Source organism: Symphalangus syndactylus, chromosome 1, assembly GCF_028878055.3.
Source record: "Symphalangus syndactylus isolate Jambi chromosome 1, NHGRI_mSymSyn1-v2.1_pri, whole genome shotgun sequence".
NCBI lineage: Eukaryota > Metazoa > Chordata > Mammalia > Primates > Hylobatidae > Symphalangus > Symphalangus syndactylus.
Window position 1 is genome coordinate 144,105,296 of NC_072423.2, and position 21,231 is coordinate 144,126,526.

The 21,231-nt window shown below is 36.8% G+C and overlaps 1 protein-coding gene across 8 annotated transcripts in view; it reads right to left on the reverse strand.

Annotated features, from left to right (window-relative positions):
* The window catches only part of VPS37A (VPS37A subunit of ESCRT-I), a 58,263-nt gene that overhangs the window by 25,270 nt on the left and 11,762 nt on the right, over window positions 1–21,231 (reverse strand). For 3 of the 8 annotated variants that reach the window (XR_010114569.1, XM_055287131.2, XM_055287121.2), the window contains exons 2-6: window positions 13,710–13,784; window positions 10,980–11,094; window positions 10,077–10,177; window positions 2,454–2,679; window positions 948–1,018 (exon numbers count right to left, since the gene is read on the reverse strand). Coding sequence is in view for 7 of the 8 variants with exons in the window: in XM_055287131.2 (XP_055143106.1) it covers window positions 948–1,018; window positions 2,454–2,679; window positions 10,077–10,177; window positions 10,980–11,094; window positions 13,710–13,784 (588 nt within the window). In the remaining variant the exon portion in view is untranslated. Of the gene's footprint in view, window positions 1–947; window positions 1,019–2,453; window positions 2,680–10,076; window positions 10,178–10,979; window positions 11,095–12,082; window positions 12,132–13,709; window positions 13,785–13,875; window positions 14,770–21,231 lie in introns of those variants that run through there. The other 5 variants (XM_063613247.1, XM_055287144.2, XM_055287163.2 and 2 more) reach the window with 4 other exon arrangements.

Consider the following 21,231-nt stretch of genomic DNA (forward strand, 5'->3'; position numbering starts at 1 on the left):
TTTTTGATGTTTTCGTAACAATTATTTTAAAAAAATTTAAAGCAAAAAAGATAATCTTATTAAATGAGAACTCCTACTTTATGGGTTATTGTGAGCACTACAATACATATTAACCTTTAACATGCATGCAGTATATTGTAAATATTCATTATTATTACAGAAGACAATAAATCACTATTTCCTTAAAATGACTGTAAAACACTGGTGCAAATAAATTTAAACTCTTTTTAAACTATAGGATTTCTCATGGGTACCTGGCTGTACATCTTTGATGAGATATATCCTAAAGACAAAAAGAACTGCAAAAAAAGAAAGAAAAAGTTTAACTGCATTCAGTCGTCTTATTAGTAATAAAAGCCTTATGAGTATCATGAACTCTCAATGGAGGTATAAAGGGTGCAATGCTTCCCAAACCTGAAGGGCGAAAAACCATTTTCTTCATGAAGCATTTCAGAGAAGCAAAGTTCCACGAAAAATGGCACTTTAAATTTGATTATAAACTTTTCTGCTATAAATTTGAAAAAAAGTTTGGCTCTGTAAAAACACGTAATACTTTATAACTTTATTTCTCTATATGTAAAGTTTATCTACTAAGGGAAAATGGAAGATCTAAAATAGGCCAAGATATATTTTGAAACTGTCAGGAATAATGTACTCAAAAATATTTTTCAAAAAATGCAGGCCACATAAGAGAAAGGATTTTGTTATCTTGGTAACTATTATATCATTATAAAAATCCTATAAAAATCCCTGAGTATGTACCAGTCACTCAATAAATATAACCTATAAGACTCAAATCTGATTTTTAAATCCCACTAAGGCAACTACAATACTGTTTAGGAATACTGAAGATTTTAAATTTTAATTTATATGGATATGAAATAAGGATCTGGTTTATGCTTACAAATAAAATAGACAATGTGACCAACTTTACTCTCTGGGTTTACCTTAGTTCTGAGAGTTCTGGAAATGCATCAGGGACATCTGGCATCTTGTAACCAAAACCATTTTGGCTTGTCTAAAGAAAAGTTTTAAATGATATTAAATTTCAGCCATTTTTTTGACTGCTCTCAATTACTAATAAACATAATCTTTAATGTACTATATCCCATAACTGTTTGCAATGTATTTTCATCTTCTACATCTCACACTGCCTTAGTCTCCCCCTTCTTCCTTCAGTCTATCTTTTTTTCAGTGTCGTACACATAGGATTACTTTTTTTTGGTGAGGGCCATTTGAGTACCTGTGTTAGGTAGATAACTGGTAGTTCTCTTTCTTATCTAAGTATATGGCTGTAGATTTCATTGGTATATATGAATATGTTTCTCCAAGTGAAAGGCATTAAATATAGAAAAGCAATAATTTAGCAAGTCCGAATAGTTACATGCCTCAGTCATATGAGATGGGAGGGCAGATGAGCAACCGAGTAGCCACTGTTTGAATATATATGACTTTTTATCCTTGAGGACCCTTGAAAAGTCCTCTTGTAATTTTGTTCATACTACTAATTGTAATTTGTTCATAACACTCATTAACACAATAAATGAAAGGTTTTGGAAAAACCAAGTCCACTTAGGTCTGTATATTCTAAATGATTATAAACTCTGAAATTGGTAATGTTGGATATAGTATGGTTTTATACTAGAGTAATACTATGGGTGATATTCACTGAGGGTTGTAATTGAAAGGTTTTATACCCCTTTAAATGTTTTATGCCCAAAGTATTAGTCTCTCCCTCAGTAACATTCCACATAGCAACAGTTACCAGCTTAATAACATAAGTTTTTAAACCAATGGAACACTTGAAGCCCTCAGCGTATGTTAGCAGACCCATCATAATGTGACACCTGCTGCTCCCAGATGATCATTCTTCTGCCTTTGCCCACACGCTATATGGCAGCCAGAGAGATCTACTATAGGCAGCTTCACAAAAATGCCATCCGGTTTATACCTCAATGCCTTTGACAATGTTACTGCCTCTCAAGGAATGCCTTATGTATCCCCTTGTTATTCTGGCAAATTAATAATGATCTTTCAAAATCTGGCCTCCAGCATAAATGCATGCGTTTGTTTAGCTGCCTCATTTTTAATGAGTACCCACTATATTTACCAGTACGTTTGAGGCACTAAGAAAGTGGTGAAAAAAAACCAGAATCACATTTTTTGTAAAGGCAACCTACTAATTCTATCTTGGTCCCTAGAAGCACTGACAATTCCCTTAACTGTCTCTCTACCAAAACTCTAGCTGTCTCTTCTACTACACTAGAATTAGAAGCTCCATATTTAAAATTATTTGTTGGTTACATCTCTGTTACTTGAATTGAAAAATGTGATTTAATCTTTTCAGATTTTGTGTCTAACTTATTGTCTGGCACACAGAGGCATGTAATAAATGTGTGTTGACTGAATGAATGTTTCAGTGTCACAAAATATAGATAACTGACGATACCAACCGATATTGAAGCATCCATTGTGGGAATGGGTAATGGCAGATTTGAAAGGACACCAAATGAAGGAGCAGCAGGCTTGGCTGTGGTATGACTTGTTGTTGAAGAAGAAACAGTGTCAGCAACAGATAAAGAAGTGATACTCCTGTTTGCTTCTTGTGGAGGATATGGAGGAAGAAACGGAAAACCCTGAGAAGCATAAGGAGGCATCCCACTTGGGTTACTGTATAGACTGAAGAGAAAAAGAGATCATTACATTAGATTTTTACGGATAAAACATGTCAAATTATTTCTAAATTGTTCTAAATAACAAAGGTCAAGTACTATATAGATGAAATCTTATAATGGTAGGTGATATTTATTAAATTATATAATGGAATTAAATATTATATAAAGTGATAAAATATGACCCCCTCTCCAAAAAAAAGAATTGTAGAACTGTGGTTTCTACAAAAATGATGATGAGTGCTTTAGAAAGCATGCAATTCAACTGGACAGAGTAGAAGTGGATAGACAGGCCATTTTTGAGTTTTCAGCATTCCACTGGTATCAATCAGTATCTCCATAGAGGGAATGGAGAGCAATATTTAATCCAGGACATTTATTCAAGTAGAGGCTAACAGCTTTCTCTGTATTTGTCAAAATCTGACTCAAAGTCAAGACTGCTTTTCTAGAAAATTTTAAAGTAAAATTAAGTATGCAGATGAGCTTCTATAATGTTGAAATATTAAAAACATGCATCTATAAACATGCATATATATTAGAGTCACACAGCATTATGTACTTGGGATTCAATCACAGAACAATATACTCAGTATTTATTTTTGCAAGATAACAAATATTTTACATTTAACATTTTTTTTCCCCTTAGCAAAGTTTAGAGAGAACCAGATCATAAAAGCATGAGAGTAATTCAGACCTAGATGCAGACTGAGAATCATCTAAATACAATATATGAATAATACAGTGACTTTATATGGATCAGGCACTCTAATGTAAAGGATAAGGGACTTACAGTTATGTTTTAAATATTAATGTAATGCTATTAAAATGCTTCCCTTTATATTGAAAAATGCTACAAAATGTATAATTTTTTATGACAGTACTATTATTTCATTTAGTGACATAGCCTGAGTTGGAAATTTTGTGGGAAGAAAACATTTTTTTTTTGAAATGTATATGAATGACACTAAAATGTATATGGAAAAATAAGCCAGAGTAGAAAGAAAAAAAGCCTGAAAAAGGAAGTTTCAGAAATTTTAGTCCTATCATAAAGCAAAACAAATTATAAAACCCTAATACACGCCTGTAATCCCAGCACTTTGGGAGGCCGAGGCAGGCGGATCACGAGGTCAGGAGATCGAGACCAATTTGGCTAACATGATGAAACCCTGTCTCTACTAAAAATACAAAAAAATGAGCTGGGTGTAGTGGCGGGCGCCTGTAGTCCCAGCTACTAGGGAGGCTGAGGCAGGAGAATGGCGTGAGCCCGGAAGGTGGAGCTTGCAATGAGCCGAGATTGCGCCACTGCACTCCATCCTGGGTGATAGAGCAAGACTCCGTCTCAAAAAAAAAAAAAAAAAAAAAAAAAAAAAATACCCTAATAATACAACAAAATTTAAAGCATAATACTAGTGAATGGACAGGCAGATCAATAGAACTAGATACAAAATCCAGAAAAAGCTCAAACACATATAGGAATTGGGATATAATAAAGACAGAATCTCAAATAAATGAAAAATAGAACAGTCAAAAACTAGTACTGAGACATCTGGAAAAAAGAAGTTGGCGCCAGATCCTCATTTTTACAATAGTATAATAATCTAATGGATCAAAGTTTAAGTTTTTCAAAAAAACCTTAAAAGAACTAGAAGACATCATTGAAAAATTATAACCTTGGGGCAAGAAAGGACTTTCTGTGAACCCAAATTCAGAAGCCATTACATAAATAATGATAAATCTGGCCGGGCGCGGTGGCTCATGCCTCTAATCCCAACACTTTGGGAGCCCGAGGTGGGCGGATCATGAGGTCAAGAGTTTGAGACCATCCTGGCCAACATGGTGAAACTCTGTCTCTACTAAAAATACAAAAATTAGCTGGACGTGGTGGCAAGTGCCTGTAGTCTCAGCTACACGGGAGGCTAAGGTGGAAGAATTGCTTAAACCTGGGAGGCAGAGGGTGCAGTGAGCTGAGATGGCGCCACTGCACTCCAGCCTGGTAACAGAGCAAGACTCCATCTCAAATTAAAAAAAAAAAAAAAAAAAAAAAAGAGACAGAGAAAATAGTAAATCTGACAACATTAAAAAAAAATCTACATGACAAAGCCCTTTATAAGACAAATAACAAATTTGGGGGAAAACTTCAATCACAGAGAGAGGGATAATTTCTCTAATACATAAAGAATTCCTACAAATTGATAAAAAGACAAAAAAACCCAACAGCAAAATAGAGACTAAGATAGTATACACAGGTTATAGAAAAGGAAAAAAAAATCTCTAAAGTACCAGAAAAAAATGTTCAGTTTAGCTATTACTAGTAAGATAAATACAATTAAAATTATACTAATGTATTGTTTTTTGCCTATCAATTGGCAAAGATCCATTTGATAACCTACTTTGGCAAAGGGTATGAGGAAATACGGATTGTATAGGAACAGAAACTGGTACAACTACTCTGGAGGGCAATTTTGCAGTATTTGTCAAAACTACAAATGTGCATTACACTTCTAGAATTTATCCAACAAATAAGCTCACATTTGGGTAAAATATTATTTTAAAGATTATTTACTGGAGCAGCACTGACGGCAATTAAGAAGAACGGGCTTTTTAGGGAGGATTAGAAAAAATGAAAATATCTGTCAGGCTTGCTAAAAACATTATAATACATCCATAAAACAAATACTTTGTGGCCGTAAGGAATAATGAGGAACTGCCTTAGTACTAACATGAAAAACTTTCCAAAACCATATCATTTGGTGACCCCCCCCAAAAAAAAAGCAAAGGCATAATATGCTACCATTCATATAAAAAAGGAGGAAAATACAATACTACATATATTTTCTTGTAGATGAGTAAAACAGCTCAGGAATTATATATACACAAACCCAAACACCTATCTTTAGATGCTAATGAGGAAAAAAATTAAGCTGCAAGGGATAAAGAAGTGACATGCAGGTTTTCACTCTATACTCCTTTATACGTTTTGAATTTTGAGACAGGTGAATACATGACCCCTACAAAAAAGTTTTCTAATCAGCTTGTTAATTTCAAAGGATGGGTCATCTTTATCTTAAAATTACTTTTATCTAAAGGAATTACTGATATGTATGTGAATATAACAAGCTATTCAGAAAAAATATAACCAACATGAGAGAGTATTTGTAATATCCTTGAATTTAAATCAGTAATTCTGACCCAATCTGCTTTATTTTGAACTCAGTAGCAGGTAAAACCCATAAAATAATCTAAGAAATGCATCAAACTTGATTTTTAATAATGTGTACTATATCCTGGAACTTATCTGAAATGAAAACAAGTAAACTTGTCGGTTTCTATTTTCGAATAACGTAAATGAGTTTATATCCAACCCTATCACTACAGAAGATACAAGTATGGTTTTTGAATACACTTTTTATCTGAAAATAAGGACTCAGGACTCTAGAACATAGATAACAGGAAGAAAAAGATGAGGGGGAGAGGGGTGAGGTAACTGGAAGTGGAATGCTGCTATGACAACAACAACAACAAAAATCTAAAATGTGGGAATAGCGTTGGGACCAAGCAGAGGTATAGGCTGGAAGTCCCCTCAGAAGATTATGAAGGTCTAATGGGCCTCAAAGAGGCTGTTAGGAGGAGCCTGGTGGGCCTTTGAGCAGATGGGTCATTGGAAGGAGAACTTTATAACAGTGGAAAGTTTACCAATACTGATGCATGCAATAATATGGAAAACAGAAAATGTACCTAGTGAATTGGATGATCTAGCTAAGGAGATTTCCAGGCAGTGCTGAAGGTGCCACCTGATTTCTAGCTGGCTGTAGTAAAATGTGAGAAGAGAGAGAGAAATTAAAGAACTGCTAAATATAAAAGATCAGATTTCCTGGATTTGAAAATAAATTTATCTCTCATTCCTAGCTTCCCTAAGATTCTCCAAGTAAGAAACATCTCTAAAAGCAAAGTTCAAACCCAGCATGGGCTGCAAGATCCTTTGTTAACACCTCTGAAAGAGCCAAGGCAGAGCCTCAGAGAGCTGTCAAGTAAGAAGGGGTGGGGGGAGGGGGGAGGGACAACATTAGGAGATACACCTAATGCTAAATGACGAGTTAATGGGTACAGGAAATCAACATGGCACATGGATACATATGTAACAAACCTGCACATTGTGCACATGTACCCTAAAACCCTAAAGTATAATAATAAAAAAAAAATAATAAATAAATAAATAAATAAATAAATAAATAAATAAAAAAAAAAAGAAAAACAGCCACTTAGGCCTTCAAAGAATCTTAAAGACATTGCCTCTCAGCAGCCTCACTGGAAGCCCAATAGCTTATTTGGCAGAGCTTAGTGGGTGCTGCTTTTTTTTTTTTTTTTTTTTTTTTTTTTTTTTTTTTTTTTTTTTGAGACGGAGTCTCGCTCTGTCGCCCAGGCTAGAGTGCAGTGGCGCAATCTCGGCTCACTGCAAGCTCCGCCTCCCGGGTTCACGCCATTCTCCTGCCTCAGCCTCTCCGAGTAGCTGGGACTACAGGCGCCCGCCACCGCGCCCGGCTAATTTTTTGTATTTTTTTTTTTAGTAGAGACGGGGTTTCACCGTGGTCTCGATCTCCTGACCTCGTGATCCGCCCGCCTCGGCCTCCCAAAGTGCTGGGATTACAAGCGTGAGCCACCGCGCCCGGCCGTGGGTGCTGCTTTTAATGAACATTCATTTTAATGAAATGAATGAAAAATTGATTCATAAAAAATCATCAGCATTTTTTTTTTTTGGAGACAGAGTCTCGCTCTGTCGCCCAGGATGGAGTGCAGTGGTGCGATCTTGGCTCACTACAAGCTCTGCCTCCTGGGTTCACGCCATTCTCCTGCCTCAGCCTCCCGAGTAGCTGGGACTACAGACGCCAGCCAAGATGCCCAGCTAATTTTTTGTATTTGTAGTAGAGACGAGGTTTCACCGTGTTAGCCAAGATGGTCTCGATCTCCTGACCCCGTGATCCGCCCGCCTCGGCCTCCCAAAGTACTGGGATTACAGGCGTGAGCCACGGCGCCCGGTCAATCATAAGCATTTTAAAGGAATTGTGTCATCTTGGGTCTAAAAGGGACAGAAAGAGTACCAAATGAAAAAGAGGCTATCAGACCCTTAATTTCTATAGGCAGGAAGCAGGCTGAAAAAACTACGCACTTGGAAACAAGGGCTACATTTTAGAGAAAGGAATAATGACACAGAAGGCAGAACCAAGAACCGAGAATTACTCTATGAAGAATCATTTCCATTAACTAAGTCTCAATAAAAAAAAAAAGTGCCCAGTTGGAATTCAGTACTGCTAAGAACCAGTGGCTCCTGTGTGGTTCCTACTTTCTCTCTTTTGGAATCTATAGTGGTTACCCGAGGCTTGTTCTACCATTGTACACTGGGTGTGTGATGGGCAGCTACCTTGTCTCTTTAATTCCCTTTTCTTCAGATCAAGAGGAATCGTTCTTCAGGAACACAAATGAGAAACCTCATCTGTACTTGAATCTGATTTAGATGAAAGAACACAAGCCTGATTCTGTAATATGATGAACTCTGCAAGTTCTTGGGGAAAGGGGAGTGTGCCTATTCACATACAGGAAAGACGCGAATTCTTATGGCTAGGAGGAAGAATGTGAGATTGTATTTTCCAAAATGGCCACAACCAGATTTCCAGTTCCATATGCACTTCTTGAATTTTGCTACCCCATCGAGATATGAAGTCTACTTTCCCTCCCCTTTCAACCTGGGCGGGTCTAGGTGACTAACTTTAGAAAATGCAGCAGAAATGATGCTGAATAACATTCCGGACTAAACCAAAAAACGTAACACAGCTTCCACTTGGTTGGAATGCTCTCTCTCGGGATCCTGACCCTCAGATCTCAACCCGTCACGCAGTGAGGAAGTGCAGGTCACATGGAGACGCCACGTATCGATGTATCAGTACTAAAGTCTAAGCATTAAGGCAACATTAACTGCCAGACGACACCAGCTAATGCAAAAAGTGGAGCAAAAATGAGTGATCGCCACTGGTCCCTAACCAAATGGTAGATTCTTAAAAAAAAATAAATGTCATTATTTCAATCACAAGTTTTTAGGGTAATCTGTTATTCATCTGATAGAGTTTGGATGTTTTCCCCTCTAAATCTCATAATGAATTGTAATCCCCAATGTTAGAGGTGGGGCTTGCTGGGAGGTGATGGATCATGGCGGTGTATTTCTCATGAATACTTTAACGCCATCCTCTTGGTGCTGTCCTTGCCATAGTGAGTTCTCATGAGATCCGACTGTTTAAAAGGGTGTGGTACCTCCCCGCCCCTCGCTCCTGCTATCATCGTGTAATGTGCCTGCACCCGCTTTACCTTCTACCGGGAGTAAAAGCTCCTCAGATGCCAAGCAGATGACAATGCCATGCTTCCTGTATAGCCTGCAGAACCCTGAGCCAATTAAACCTCTTTTATGTATTACCCAGTCTCAGATATTCCTTTATAGCAATGCAAGAACAAGACTAAAACAGTATCCTTAGTACGAGAACATGACTTTATTCAGGAAGCTACTGGAAGGCAGTAAATCAAGAAACTAGGAAATGGCCTGAGAAAGGGAAAAACAAAATCTAAGAAATGGAGAATCCAATACAAGAAAGTGGCAAAGGGAAAATCCAAGGATGACAACAAAGGAAATTCCTGGATGAGAGTTACGTAAACGTCATAGAGAGTAACTCAGAATGGAGGGAAGAAAGAAGTGGAGCACTGAATGTGAAGGAAACAATGAAACCTAGATATTACCTTACTGGTTTGATGATGTGAAAAAAACGGTTTAAAGGATATTTTTCAGAGCTGCTAAAAGCTCTGTGGAAATTTGGTAAGATCTTAAAATTTAAGATGATGTGGAAAATGAAGATGATCTAAAACACAACCAAACCAACTACAAAATGTAGGTAATTATTAATTCCAGAAAAAACTCAAAAAATTACACCATAAGGGAAATGTAAACATGGTAACATACTTGGCTCAGCAATGGACAATATTTAGAGTCACAGTAATAAATACACCAAATATGGAATAACATTAAAAATCATGATATAATTTCACTGAGACAATGAGGAAAAAGGAAGTTTAGTGAGAAACAGCTGAAATCTTCATCTATTACAATAGGAAGCCAATAGATAATATCTAAAATGAAAGAATCAAGAGACAGAAGTATGTATACATTATTCAGAAAGATGTAGGTAAACATTAGAAGAAACAGGTAAAAGAGTAAAACAGTTGCCTCTGAAAGTATGGATGTATTTGTGGGGATGTAGAAATCAGAGGACTGATTTTTAACATCATTTGAATTTTTAAACTATATTTTGATTACTGTAATACGTTAAAATACATGCAGACTTTTTTATTTATTAGAAATATACTTACTAAGGAAATGCTGTTGAAGTAGGGGCTAAAACTGGAGGATTCTTCCAAAACTCATCCAACAGACTCTGAATAATTTTTCCAAGATCTGAGTGCATTGTAAACTGAAATTAATAATACATGATGCTTAAAATCACTTTCAGAAAAAGATTATAAAGTCTCATTACGATAATGTCACTCTGTTAACTTACTTTTGCAGGTCAAGAATTAAATGAAAAAGGATATTAGCAATTAACAAGTTGTAACATTTTCTTACAGAGTCAATACCATAAATATCTGGTGATTAGTAAACAGGTTAAAAGTCCATTCAATCAAAAATGGAGCCAAAATATTTCCTTACTTATTTACAATAATTTGAGGGTTCAAAGGTAAATACTAGAGTATACGGAAGTTACATTCTTTCACAATCAACCATATCATATTGTAAGAACTTTAAGGCGTAGTCTTAAGTATTCAATTTTTAAAAAAAGTAGTCATGGCCGGGCGCGGTGGCTCACGCTTGTAATCCCAGCACTTTGGGAGGCCGAGGCGGGCGGATCACGAGGTCAGGAGATCGAGACCACGGTGAAACCCCGTCTCTACTAAAAATACAAAAAATTAGCCGGGCGTGGTGGCGGGCACCTGTAGTCCCAGCTACTCGGAGAGGCTGAGGCAGGAGAATGGCGTGAACCCGGGAGGCGGAGCTTGCAGTGAGCCGAGATCGCGCCACTGCACTCCAGCCTGGGCGACAGAGCGAGACTCTGTCTCAAAAAAAAAAAAAAACAAAAAACAAAAAACAAAACAAAACAAAAAAAAAGTAGTCATGACAAAATGAAACTTTAAATGCATTTCAGATTTCTGAAATATTTAGTAGAAAAGTAATACACCTATTATATTACCCTGAAATAAATTATCCCATATACATACATTGTTTACTAATGGAGAGGTAACATACACTCCTTGTTTATCCATTAAGTGATGTCGTATTGGTGGATAAACACTGATCACTGGTTTTTCCTGAGGAAACTGCGGAGGAAGCAATCTGGTAGAGGTAGAACAGATGAAAAACAAACAAAGGTAACAAAGGTACATTATACAGTCAAAATCTTAAAACAAAGCTATTTAAAAGTAAATTAAATTTTCACACTTTGATATATGGGTTATTTAGTAATAAGTGCTCTATTATGGTGTTGTCTGAAAATATGTTTAAGAATAAAATTTGATAACAAGACTAGTCACTCAACACAGTAAAATCTTAATGTGACATATGGACATGAATTAGAGAATATTCTTCACATCATGCCAATTAGTTGCTTTCAAACACAATATACCAAGCTATACAAAATCTTATGTAAAAATTAGATCAGGCATTTTTATCAGGTGAACCATACTAGTTCAGTCTGGCTATTTATTGGACCACAAGTTCTAGCCGTATAATTTTCTGTGGTTTTTCTACTTTGAGAATGCTGTCACGGCTGGGCGTGGTGGTGCATGCCTGTAGTCCCACTTACTTGGGAGGCTGAGGTAGGAGAGCCACTTGAGCCCAGGAGTTCAAGTCCAGCCTGGGCAACATAGTGAGACCCCATCTTTAAAAAACTAAAGTAAGATAAAAATAAATAAAAGGCTGTGAAACATTATTTCACTATTTACTGTGTTTCTAAAGAGTAAGAGGATAAAATGCAAAGTAGGGGGATTGAAACGTTGTAGCTGTCATCAAGACTTGGTTCTACACGCCTCCTTTCCAAATGCCCCAAATGACAAATCTCTCCCAAGTTAGAGGTCAATCACCTGGTTTCAAGTACAGTAAATTTTCAACACACACACACACACACACACACACACACACACAAAAGCGGAAATTTTAACCTTTTTTGAACTACTATAAAACCAAGATTAGTGAGTGAAATCTTAAAAATGAGAGTTTACTGGATATGAAACCCTATTTCCAAATCTCTAAAACTCAACAATATTTTACTTTGAATTGCCTCTTTGTTTCCCAGTTGGTTCAGAAAACTATTTGTTGGTCGTACCGTTGAAAAGAAAACTGGGTCCTTGTTGGCCTCTCCTGCTTAGCTCTACCTGGGAATTGGATGAGAGATAAAACTATTTCATTTACAAAGCTGAAGATTTTAAAACTAGTTTGGTAAAAAAGGCACTAAATGGCCTTTGGAGCCCAGCTTTTATCTTGACTATGCTACTTACTAACCGTGTTTCTGTGATTTGCCCTAATTTGCAGGGCTGCTGTGAGGATTCAAACAGTTCACATACGCCTGTAATTCCAGCACTTTGGGAGGCCGAGGCGAGTGGATCACGAGGTCAGGAGTTCAAAACCACTCTGACCAACATGGTGAAACCTAGTGTCTACTAAAAATTCAAAAATTAGCCAGGCGTGGTGAGGCGTGCCTGTAATCCCAGCTACTCAAGAGGCCGAGGCAGAAGAATCGCTTGAACCCGGGAGGCGGAGGTTGCAGTGAGCCAAGATTTTGCCACTGCACTCCAGTCTGGGCGACAGAGGGAGACTCCGTCTCAAAAATAAATAAATAAATAAATAAAAAAGCTCGTATGTATCAAGTTAACATAGCAGTTATATATTCATGCTTTAATTCACTCATTCAATTAGTATTTAATAAGACCTCCTATGTACAGGCACTATGCTAGGCAAGGAGAATGTGAAGGTGAATAAAATAAGGTTCCTGTCTTCAAGTTAGGTGCCTTCTTATCTGGCTCAAACACTTGCTCTAGCAGCAGCCACTTAATGTAACCTGAGGTAATCACAACCTTTTCACACTACAGCCTCATAGCTGCATTAAGGCTAAATTGCTACTTCAGCAATTGCTTTGTCCAACTTTTTGTAACTTAAATAAAAACCTCATAATTACATTTTTAACTTTTTTGTTTTTCTTAAAAATGATCAGCAAATCAAACCTAGCCTTGAACTTTCTGGTTGATGTAGTATATCTGTTGCTGAAATTTGGAATATTTTAACTTCTTACTGATTTAAAGGTGAATCTATCCCTAATGGCTTTATATATATAACCCCTTTGTTTTTTATTATCATTTTTCAGCATACCTCTAGCTAAGATTTTAGCGCTAATCAATAAAAACAATTACAGTACTAAGAATTAGTATTGCACATTTTTATTGCATTTCCTCTTTTCTAGTTTCTTTCTTATAGCACTATAACTTACAGTGATAGCTTTTGAATATTTTTATTTCACTGAATTGTGCACTATTTTTTTTTTTTTGAGACGGAGTCTCGCTCTGTCACCCAGGCTGGAGTGCGGTGGCGCGACCTCGGCTCACTGCAAGCTCCGCCTCCCGGGTTCACGCCATTCTCCTGCCTCAGCCTCTCCGAGTAGCTGGGACTACAGGCGCCCGCCACCACGCCCGGCTAATTTTTTTTTTTTGTATTTTTAGTAGAGACGGGGTTTCACCGTGGTCTCGATCTCCTGACCTCGTGATCCGCCCGCCTCGGCCTCCCAAAGTGCTGGGATTACAAGCGTGAGCCACCGCGCCCGGCCTATTGTGCACTATTTTATAATATAGTTACTTGAAATAAGTTCACCTTAAAAGCTTATGTCTAATAACTAAGAAACAAAACAATAAAAAAACTGTTAAGTCCTTTTACACGAAAAAGTAGGATACAATTCTACTCACATATTAATGTTAATTGTCAGGTTGTTTATGGTGAATGGCAATCTGTATTCCACATCTTTCTGTATTTCGGCTATACTGAAGGAGAAAATTTAAAAAAATTTACCCAAAGTCATGAAATCATTATTGTTAAGAACGAATGTTAAGTGCTGGAATCTACTAAAACTACCTTTATTTTTAATCACAGAATCTGGATAGCCAGCATAACTTGTATCTTGAGGGGAAGGAAAATGATCATAGTTAGAAAGGCTCATCAACTAAGCACACAGTAATATTCTGAACGATCGAGGGGAACGGGGATGATGAGGTAAAGAGGCAAGAAAAAACTCTTCATTAGTGCTACACCGATTTACTATCACTCTATCCAATTTACCATTAGCAGAAGCAATTGTGTGCTCTCTGGTTAATACAGGTGAGCAAGCCATCTGGGTTTTAACTACCACTATCCAGCAATATCGGCAGCTGGCAAGTCTGGGTCTTAACAGCTTGAACTTAAAAGTCTAGATGAGATGTGTCCTACAGTCTTATGACAGAGGATGCTGGCTGCTTTCCAAAAACAAATATCCCCTTTTTTCTAAGTAGAGAAGCCTGATTTTATTCTGGGTAGCAATGTTCTAGTTAGTTCTTATAGGTAGTTGTTGCTATAGACTTAAATCCCAGCCAGTAAAATGTACAGGAAAGTTGTAGGAAGAAATTGTAGGAAAATATCTTAAAGGGAACAAAATAATAGACAACTGATATGAGCCTATTTTGCCCTTCCTGCCTTCCTTCTACTTCCTCCTTGGATCTAGGAACTAGATTTCTAATAGCCATTTTGTACCATGAGTGACTCTGAGAATGGAAGCCATATACTAAGGAAAGCTGGGCAGAAAGAAAGAAGTAGTCGCCGGGTGCGCTGGCTCACGCTTCTAATCCCAGCACTTTGAAAGGCCGAGGCGGCCGGATCATGAGGTCAGGAGATCCAGACCACGGTGAAACCCCGTCTCTACTACAACTACAAGAAATTAGCCGGGCGTGGTGGCGGGCGCCTGTAGTCCCAGCTACTCGGAGACTGAGGCAGGAGAATGGCGTGAACCCGGGAGGCGGAGCTTGCAGTGAGCCAAGATTGCGCCACTGCACTCCAGCCTGGGCGAGACTATGTCTCAAAAAAAAAGAAAGAAGTAGCTTGGGTCCTTGATGACTATGAAATTGTCAAACTCTGAATTTCCTTTATGTGTGAGAAAAATAAACTTTTATCTTGTTTTAGCCACCATTCTTGGGTCTTTGGTATTGGCAGCTAATTCTTGGCTTCTAAGTCCCTGATACTTTAACATTCTACATTCATAATTTTGTTTTATTGTTATTTGCAGGCATACATTATTACAACTATAATACACTAAGCAAGTCTTTTGGGGGTCACTTGAAATTCTAACCAATATTCAAGACATTTCCAAGGGGGAAAATGCCAAGTAGTATTAATGAGGTGAGGTTGCAGAGGAAGCTTAATATTGAAATGGACATGAAACTTCTTCAAGCATGAATACCCTTCAAAGGCCTAGCTTATGAAAAATGATTTGTTTTTTGTTCTTTTGGATGCTTCATCTAACAGCTTTATAAAACCTCTTATTTCCCTCTGTTTTTGGTCCTTTGATAAAAACCCAGCCTCTAGGATATGTGAATCTTAAGATAGCTTAAAAGATTCAAAAGTGGTGGGATGGAGTTACAGAAAAACTGTAGATGTAGATAAGCTTTCCTCTCTGATATCCTAAGTAATGGAGTTATCACTTAGAAGAAACAATTAAGAAGAGAGTCAAGTGGATACTCAATATTAGGACTTGAACCGTTTTTCTGGAAGTTTTTCTTTGGGAATTAGGTTTGGACTGAAAAACCTCCTCCCTTATATGAACACCACATAATCAATAGAATGGCCTAAGTTTTTTTATTTCTCTACATTATTTTAGGACCTGAAGAGGTCACTGTTCAAGGAAATAAATACTGGTCACAAAAGCATCCACCAGTTCAAAGTCAACTAGAGCATCTTAGTGATTAAGAGCACTGCCTCTCAAGTCAGGCTTCCTGGGTTCAAATCCTGTCTTTACTATTTATTTACTGTCATGGGTAAGTTAAGCCTTTTCTCTCAAATGGGAAAGGGAGATGTTAAAAAAAATCTATCTACCTAAAAGATTTGTTAGATTACGCAAAACAATGCATGTAAATCCCCCAACATAGTACCAGGCAAATAAGTGTTCAATAAACGTTAGCTATTATTAAATAGGCATTTAAAACATGCAAGTTGGTCCCTCTCTAGATTTACAGCATTAAAGTTTTTTGTTTTGGAGTCTCACTCTGTCACCCAGGCTGGAGTGTGGTGGCACGATCTTGGCTCACTATAATCTCTGCCTCCTGGGTTCAAGCAATTCTCTTGCCTCAGCCTCATGAGTAGCTGGGACTACAGGTGCGTGCCACCACACCCAGTTATTTATACATATACATATATATATATATATTTTGTAGACAAGGGGTTTTGCCATGCTGGCTAGGCTGGTCTCAAACTGCTGACCTCAAGTGATCCGCCTGCCTTGGCCTTCCAATGAAGTTTTAACTCCTCAGATTTTCAGACATTTGGATTTTTATAGAAAATTTTCATTGAAAACATATTAAAATAAATTTGATTTAAATAATTTTTACCTAAATAATTGGTCAGAAATGTCCAATTCATTTTCTCGTTAAATTGATGACAGTTCCCAAAAATTTTTTATGAGTTTTCTTCACAAACTAGGTATCACAAATAACAGAAGGTGATACTTATAATATTAATGACAGCTGAACCATCAACAAATTCCAAAACAAGTTAATCATGGCAATCTAGAAATGCATTTTGATTAGCGCATTAGATAAAACAACAGGTATGTAATTGTTTTACTTAATTAAAACAGGAATAATTCCCTGAATATTCATCACAAATGTGATTTTGAATATGTTGTTATTTTAATACTTTTAAAAAACTTATTCCAAAACATTCATTCTCAGGAAAAAAAGTTATCAGCAAAAAACCACTGTTAACATATTGCTGTATAATCTTCTAAACTTCTTTGTACATTCATAGCCTTATTTAAAATGAAAATATAATTACACTGTACATCAATTTTGTAAGTTACTCTTTTCTCACTCAATTGTGATTATTTTTCCAAATCAGTAAATGTTATTTTACAATATCTTTTTTTTTTTTTTTTTTGAGACGGGGTTTCACTCGGTCATCAGGCTGGAGTGCAATGGCAAGATCTCGGCTCACTGCAACCTCTGCCTCCCGGGTTCAAGTGATTCTCCTGCCTCAGTCTCCTGAGTAGCTGGGACTACAGGTGCGCGCCACTACACTCAGATAATTTTTGTATTTTTAGTAGAGAGGGGGTTTCACCATGTTGGCCAGGATGGTCTCGATCTCTTGACCTCGTGATCTGCCCGCCTCGGCCTCCCAAAGTGCTAGGATTACAGGCGTGAGTCATCACGCCCAGCCTATAATATAATTTTTAATGGCTGCACAATGTTCTAGTATATGGTCATGCTATTATTTAAGCTATTTTCTACTATTAGATATTTAGACTGCAGTTTTTACTCTTATAAACCATGTTTTGATAACATTCTTATAGCCATATCTTTATACTGACAATGGTACTATTTTCAACGTAAATACACACACACACACACACACACACACACACACACACACACACATTTTAAAGTAATATTTTAATCACACCACAAGAGAAAATTTAAATGACCTGTAAATTAATAATTTCATTTTCTAGTTTCTCTGGGAGAAGAGAATTACTATGGTTTTACCTCAGTGGCTCTGAATTTGTTGCGGCTAAAGCTGTAATAATATATAACTTTCTTATTAAGAATATAGATTAAGTGGCATCCTCATTTCTTTGAAAGTCCCCCAAATGGAAACAAACAGACCTTAATATGCAATAGAGATTTCAAGTTCCAAAATGGTGTAAGAGAAGCAAACTGGCTTCACTTAATGTCACAGAAAACAACAAATACGTAACACTAAGATTAATACCAACAACATCCCAGAACTCAAACATGAGGATCAGTCACTTCTCAGGGCCACGGAGAAGTGAAAAAACTCTTGAGCAGATGGTGAGAGAATCAGACTTCCATATCTGTGATGCCTCTCCCCACAATCTTCCCAGCACCAAGCATGTAAAAAATTTCCCCTCAACTCACGGTTTCTACACTGGAAAAAGTAAGATCAAGGTGGACAATCGGCTTCCCCACCATTTTTGGTTCCCTGGCAGGAGACGCATCCCTGCCTCAACTCACAGGAAGCATCATGAGGACTGAAGGGAGAAATATCCCTGACGACAGCCAGAGACAAAGGGGAGAGGCAAAACTACAATCCTCAACCCCGGAAACTGCTCTGTCTGCAGCCAAAGAAAACACCAAATCAGAGTGCCTATTCAGCAGCTCCATGTTGTAGGAGATACATTCCACAGATACCCTGGGCAGGAACCCTTTGCCAGCCTTCCCACACTGTTGGGATATCCCCTTCGGGAGCTCCCCCATTAGAGATAGGCAGTGCTCCAGGTATTTACTAGAGCCAAGGCAAACCTGGATTTAAAGTGCCACTGAGAACCAAAAAGGAGGCAGCAACCTTACAGTAAAGAGTCTTTAAGCAAATATATTCAAAAAACCAAAACAAGCCAGAGAGAGAAGACCAGAATAAATAACTAATTCTTCAAAGTAAAGACACAGATGCACATCCGAAGGAAACAAGAGCAAACGGAGTCTGACTTCCCTAAGCAGACAAAGCAAAGAACAAATGACTGACCCTAATGAGATAATAATATGTGAGCTCTCTGAACAAGAATTTAAAATAGTAGTTTTAAGGAAACTCAGTGATCTCTAGGATAAAACAAAAAATTCAGAAATTTATCAGAGAAATTTAACAAAGATATTTAAGTAATAATAAACAATTAAACAGAAATGTTGGAACTGAGAAATATGTTTACTGAACTGAAATACATTAGAGGCTCTCCATGGCAGAATGGATCAGGCAGAAGAATCAGTAAGCCTGAAGACAGGTTATTAGAAAATACACAGTAAAACAAAGAAGAAAAAATACTGAAAAGAAATGAAGACCACCTGAAAATACAGAAAATTGCCTCAGAAGACCACATCTAAGAATTACTGGTGTTCAAAAGGAAGTTGAGCTAGAGCAAGGGGTAGAAAGTTTATTCCAAGAAACAGTCACAGAAAAACTTCCAAAGCTTGAGAAAGACATAAATATCCAGGTACTGGAAGGTCAGATACACTGAACAAATCCAACACAAATAAGGCTACTCCTAGGCATATAATCATCAAACTCTCAATGGTGAAGCACAAAGAGACGATCCTAAAATCAGCAAGAGAAAAGAAACAAATAACATAAAAAGGAGCTCTAATTTGTCTGGCAACACACTTCTCAATGAAAACCATATATGCCAGAAGGGAGTGGAACAACATTTTCCAAATGCTGAAAGGAAAAAACAAACAAACAAACAAACACTTGCCATCCAAAAATACTGTAACCAGCTAAGTTACCTTTCAAATATGGACAATCAAAGTCTTTCCCACACAAATAAAAGCATGGAGAATTCACCCCAAGACCCATCTTATAAGAAATACTAAAGGGAGTTCATCAATCTGAAAGAAAAAAACATTAACGTGCAAAGAGAAAACATTTGGAGGCATGAAATCCACTGGTAAAATTAAGAAACCCAGAATCCTGTAATACTGTAATTATGGTGTGCAATCCACTTATAACTCCACTATGAGGCCCAAAATAAAAATCTATCAAAAACAACAATAGCTACGACAACCTGTTAAGAGATAGGTAATATAAAAATCTGTAAATTGAGACACTTAAAAGTCAAAATGTTGGGGAGAAGGAGTTAAGGCATAAATATTTTTGTTTCTATTCTTTTCTTTGTGATCTAAGTTATCGTCTCTTTGAAATAACGTATTACATATATTTTTTTGTAACCCTTATGAAAACCACAGGGCAAAAACCTATAGTAGATTCACTAAAAATAGAAAAGCAACAAATTAAAACATACTACCAAAGAAAGTCACTTAACTACAAAGGAAGACAGTAAGAAAGGAAGAGGGGAGATTAAAAACAACCAGAAAACAAGCAACAAAATGGAAGTCCTTACTTATCAATAATTAAAGTAATGGACTAAATTCTCCAATAGAAAGGCCCGAAGTGGCTGAATGGATAAAGCAACAAGACCCAAGAATATGTTGCCTACAAGAAACCCACTTCATATACACAGACACATGTAGACTGAAAGTGAAGGAGTAGAAAAAGATATTTCATGCAACTGGAAACCAAAAGGAGCAGAAGTAGCTATACTTATATCAAATAAAAGAGACTACAAATCAAAGACTATAAAAAGAATCAAAGGTCACTATATAAAATGATAAAGAGGTCAATTCAGCAAGGAGATATAACAATTACAAATATCTATGCACCCAAAACCAGAGCTCCAAAGTACATAAAGCAAACATTAGTGAAACTAAAGAGAAAGATAGATTGCAATACAATAACAATAGGGGACTTTCACTCTACTATCAGTAATGCAAAGATCATCCAGACAGAAAATCAATAAAGAAACACCAAAGTTAAACTTCACGTTGGACCTAATAGGCCTAATTGACATTTACAGAACACTGCACTCAATTGCTGCACAATATGTTCTTTTCATCAGCACATGGAACATTCTCCAGAAAAGAACATATCCTAGGCCATACAACAAGTCTGAACAAATTCAAAGAAATCAGAAATTATATCAATTATGTTTTCTGACCACAATGCAATAAAACTAGAAAACAATAACAAGAGGAACTTCAGAAACTACATAACCACATGGAAATTAAACATGCTGCTGAACAGCCAATGGGTTGATGAAGAAATTAAAAAGGAAATTTTAAAAAGTCTTCAAACAGATGAAAATGGAAATAGAACACACCAAAATCTATGGGATAAAGCAAAGGCGGTACAAAGAAGAAAGTTTATAGCAATAAATGACTATATCAAAAAAGTAAAAAGACTTCAAATAAACAACCCAACTATGCACTTTCATGAACTAGAGAAGAACCAAACCTAAAAGGAGAAAAAAATAAATATCAGAGCAGAAATCAATGAAGTTGAGACCAAAAATACAAAAGGTAAAGAAAATGAAAAGTTGGTTATTTGAAAAGATAAACAAAGTCATCAAGCCTTTAGCTAGATGAACTAAGAGAGAAGACCCAAATAAATGAAGTCAGAATGAAAAAGGAGATGTGACAACTGAGACTACAGAACTATGAAGAATCATTAGGCACTACTATGAATGATATGCTAAAAAACTGGAAAACCTAAAAGAAAGGAATAAATTGCTGGACATATACAACCTGATAAGATCGAACCATGACAAAATAGAAAACTTCAATAAGCCAATAATAATGAGATTAAAGCTATAATAAAAAGTCTCACATAAAGAAAAGCTGAGGACCT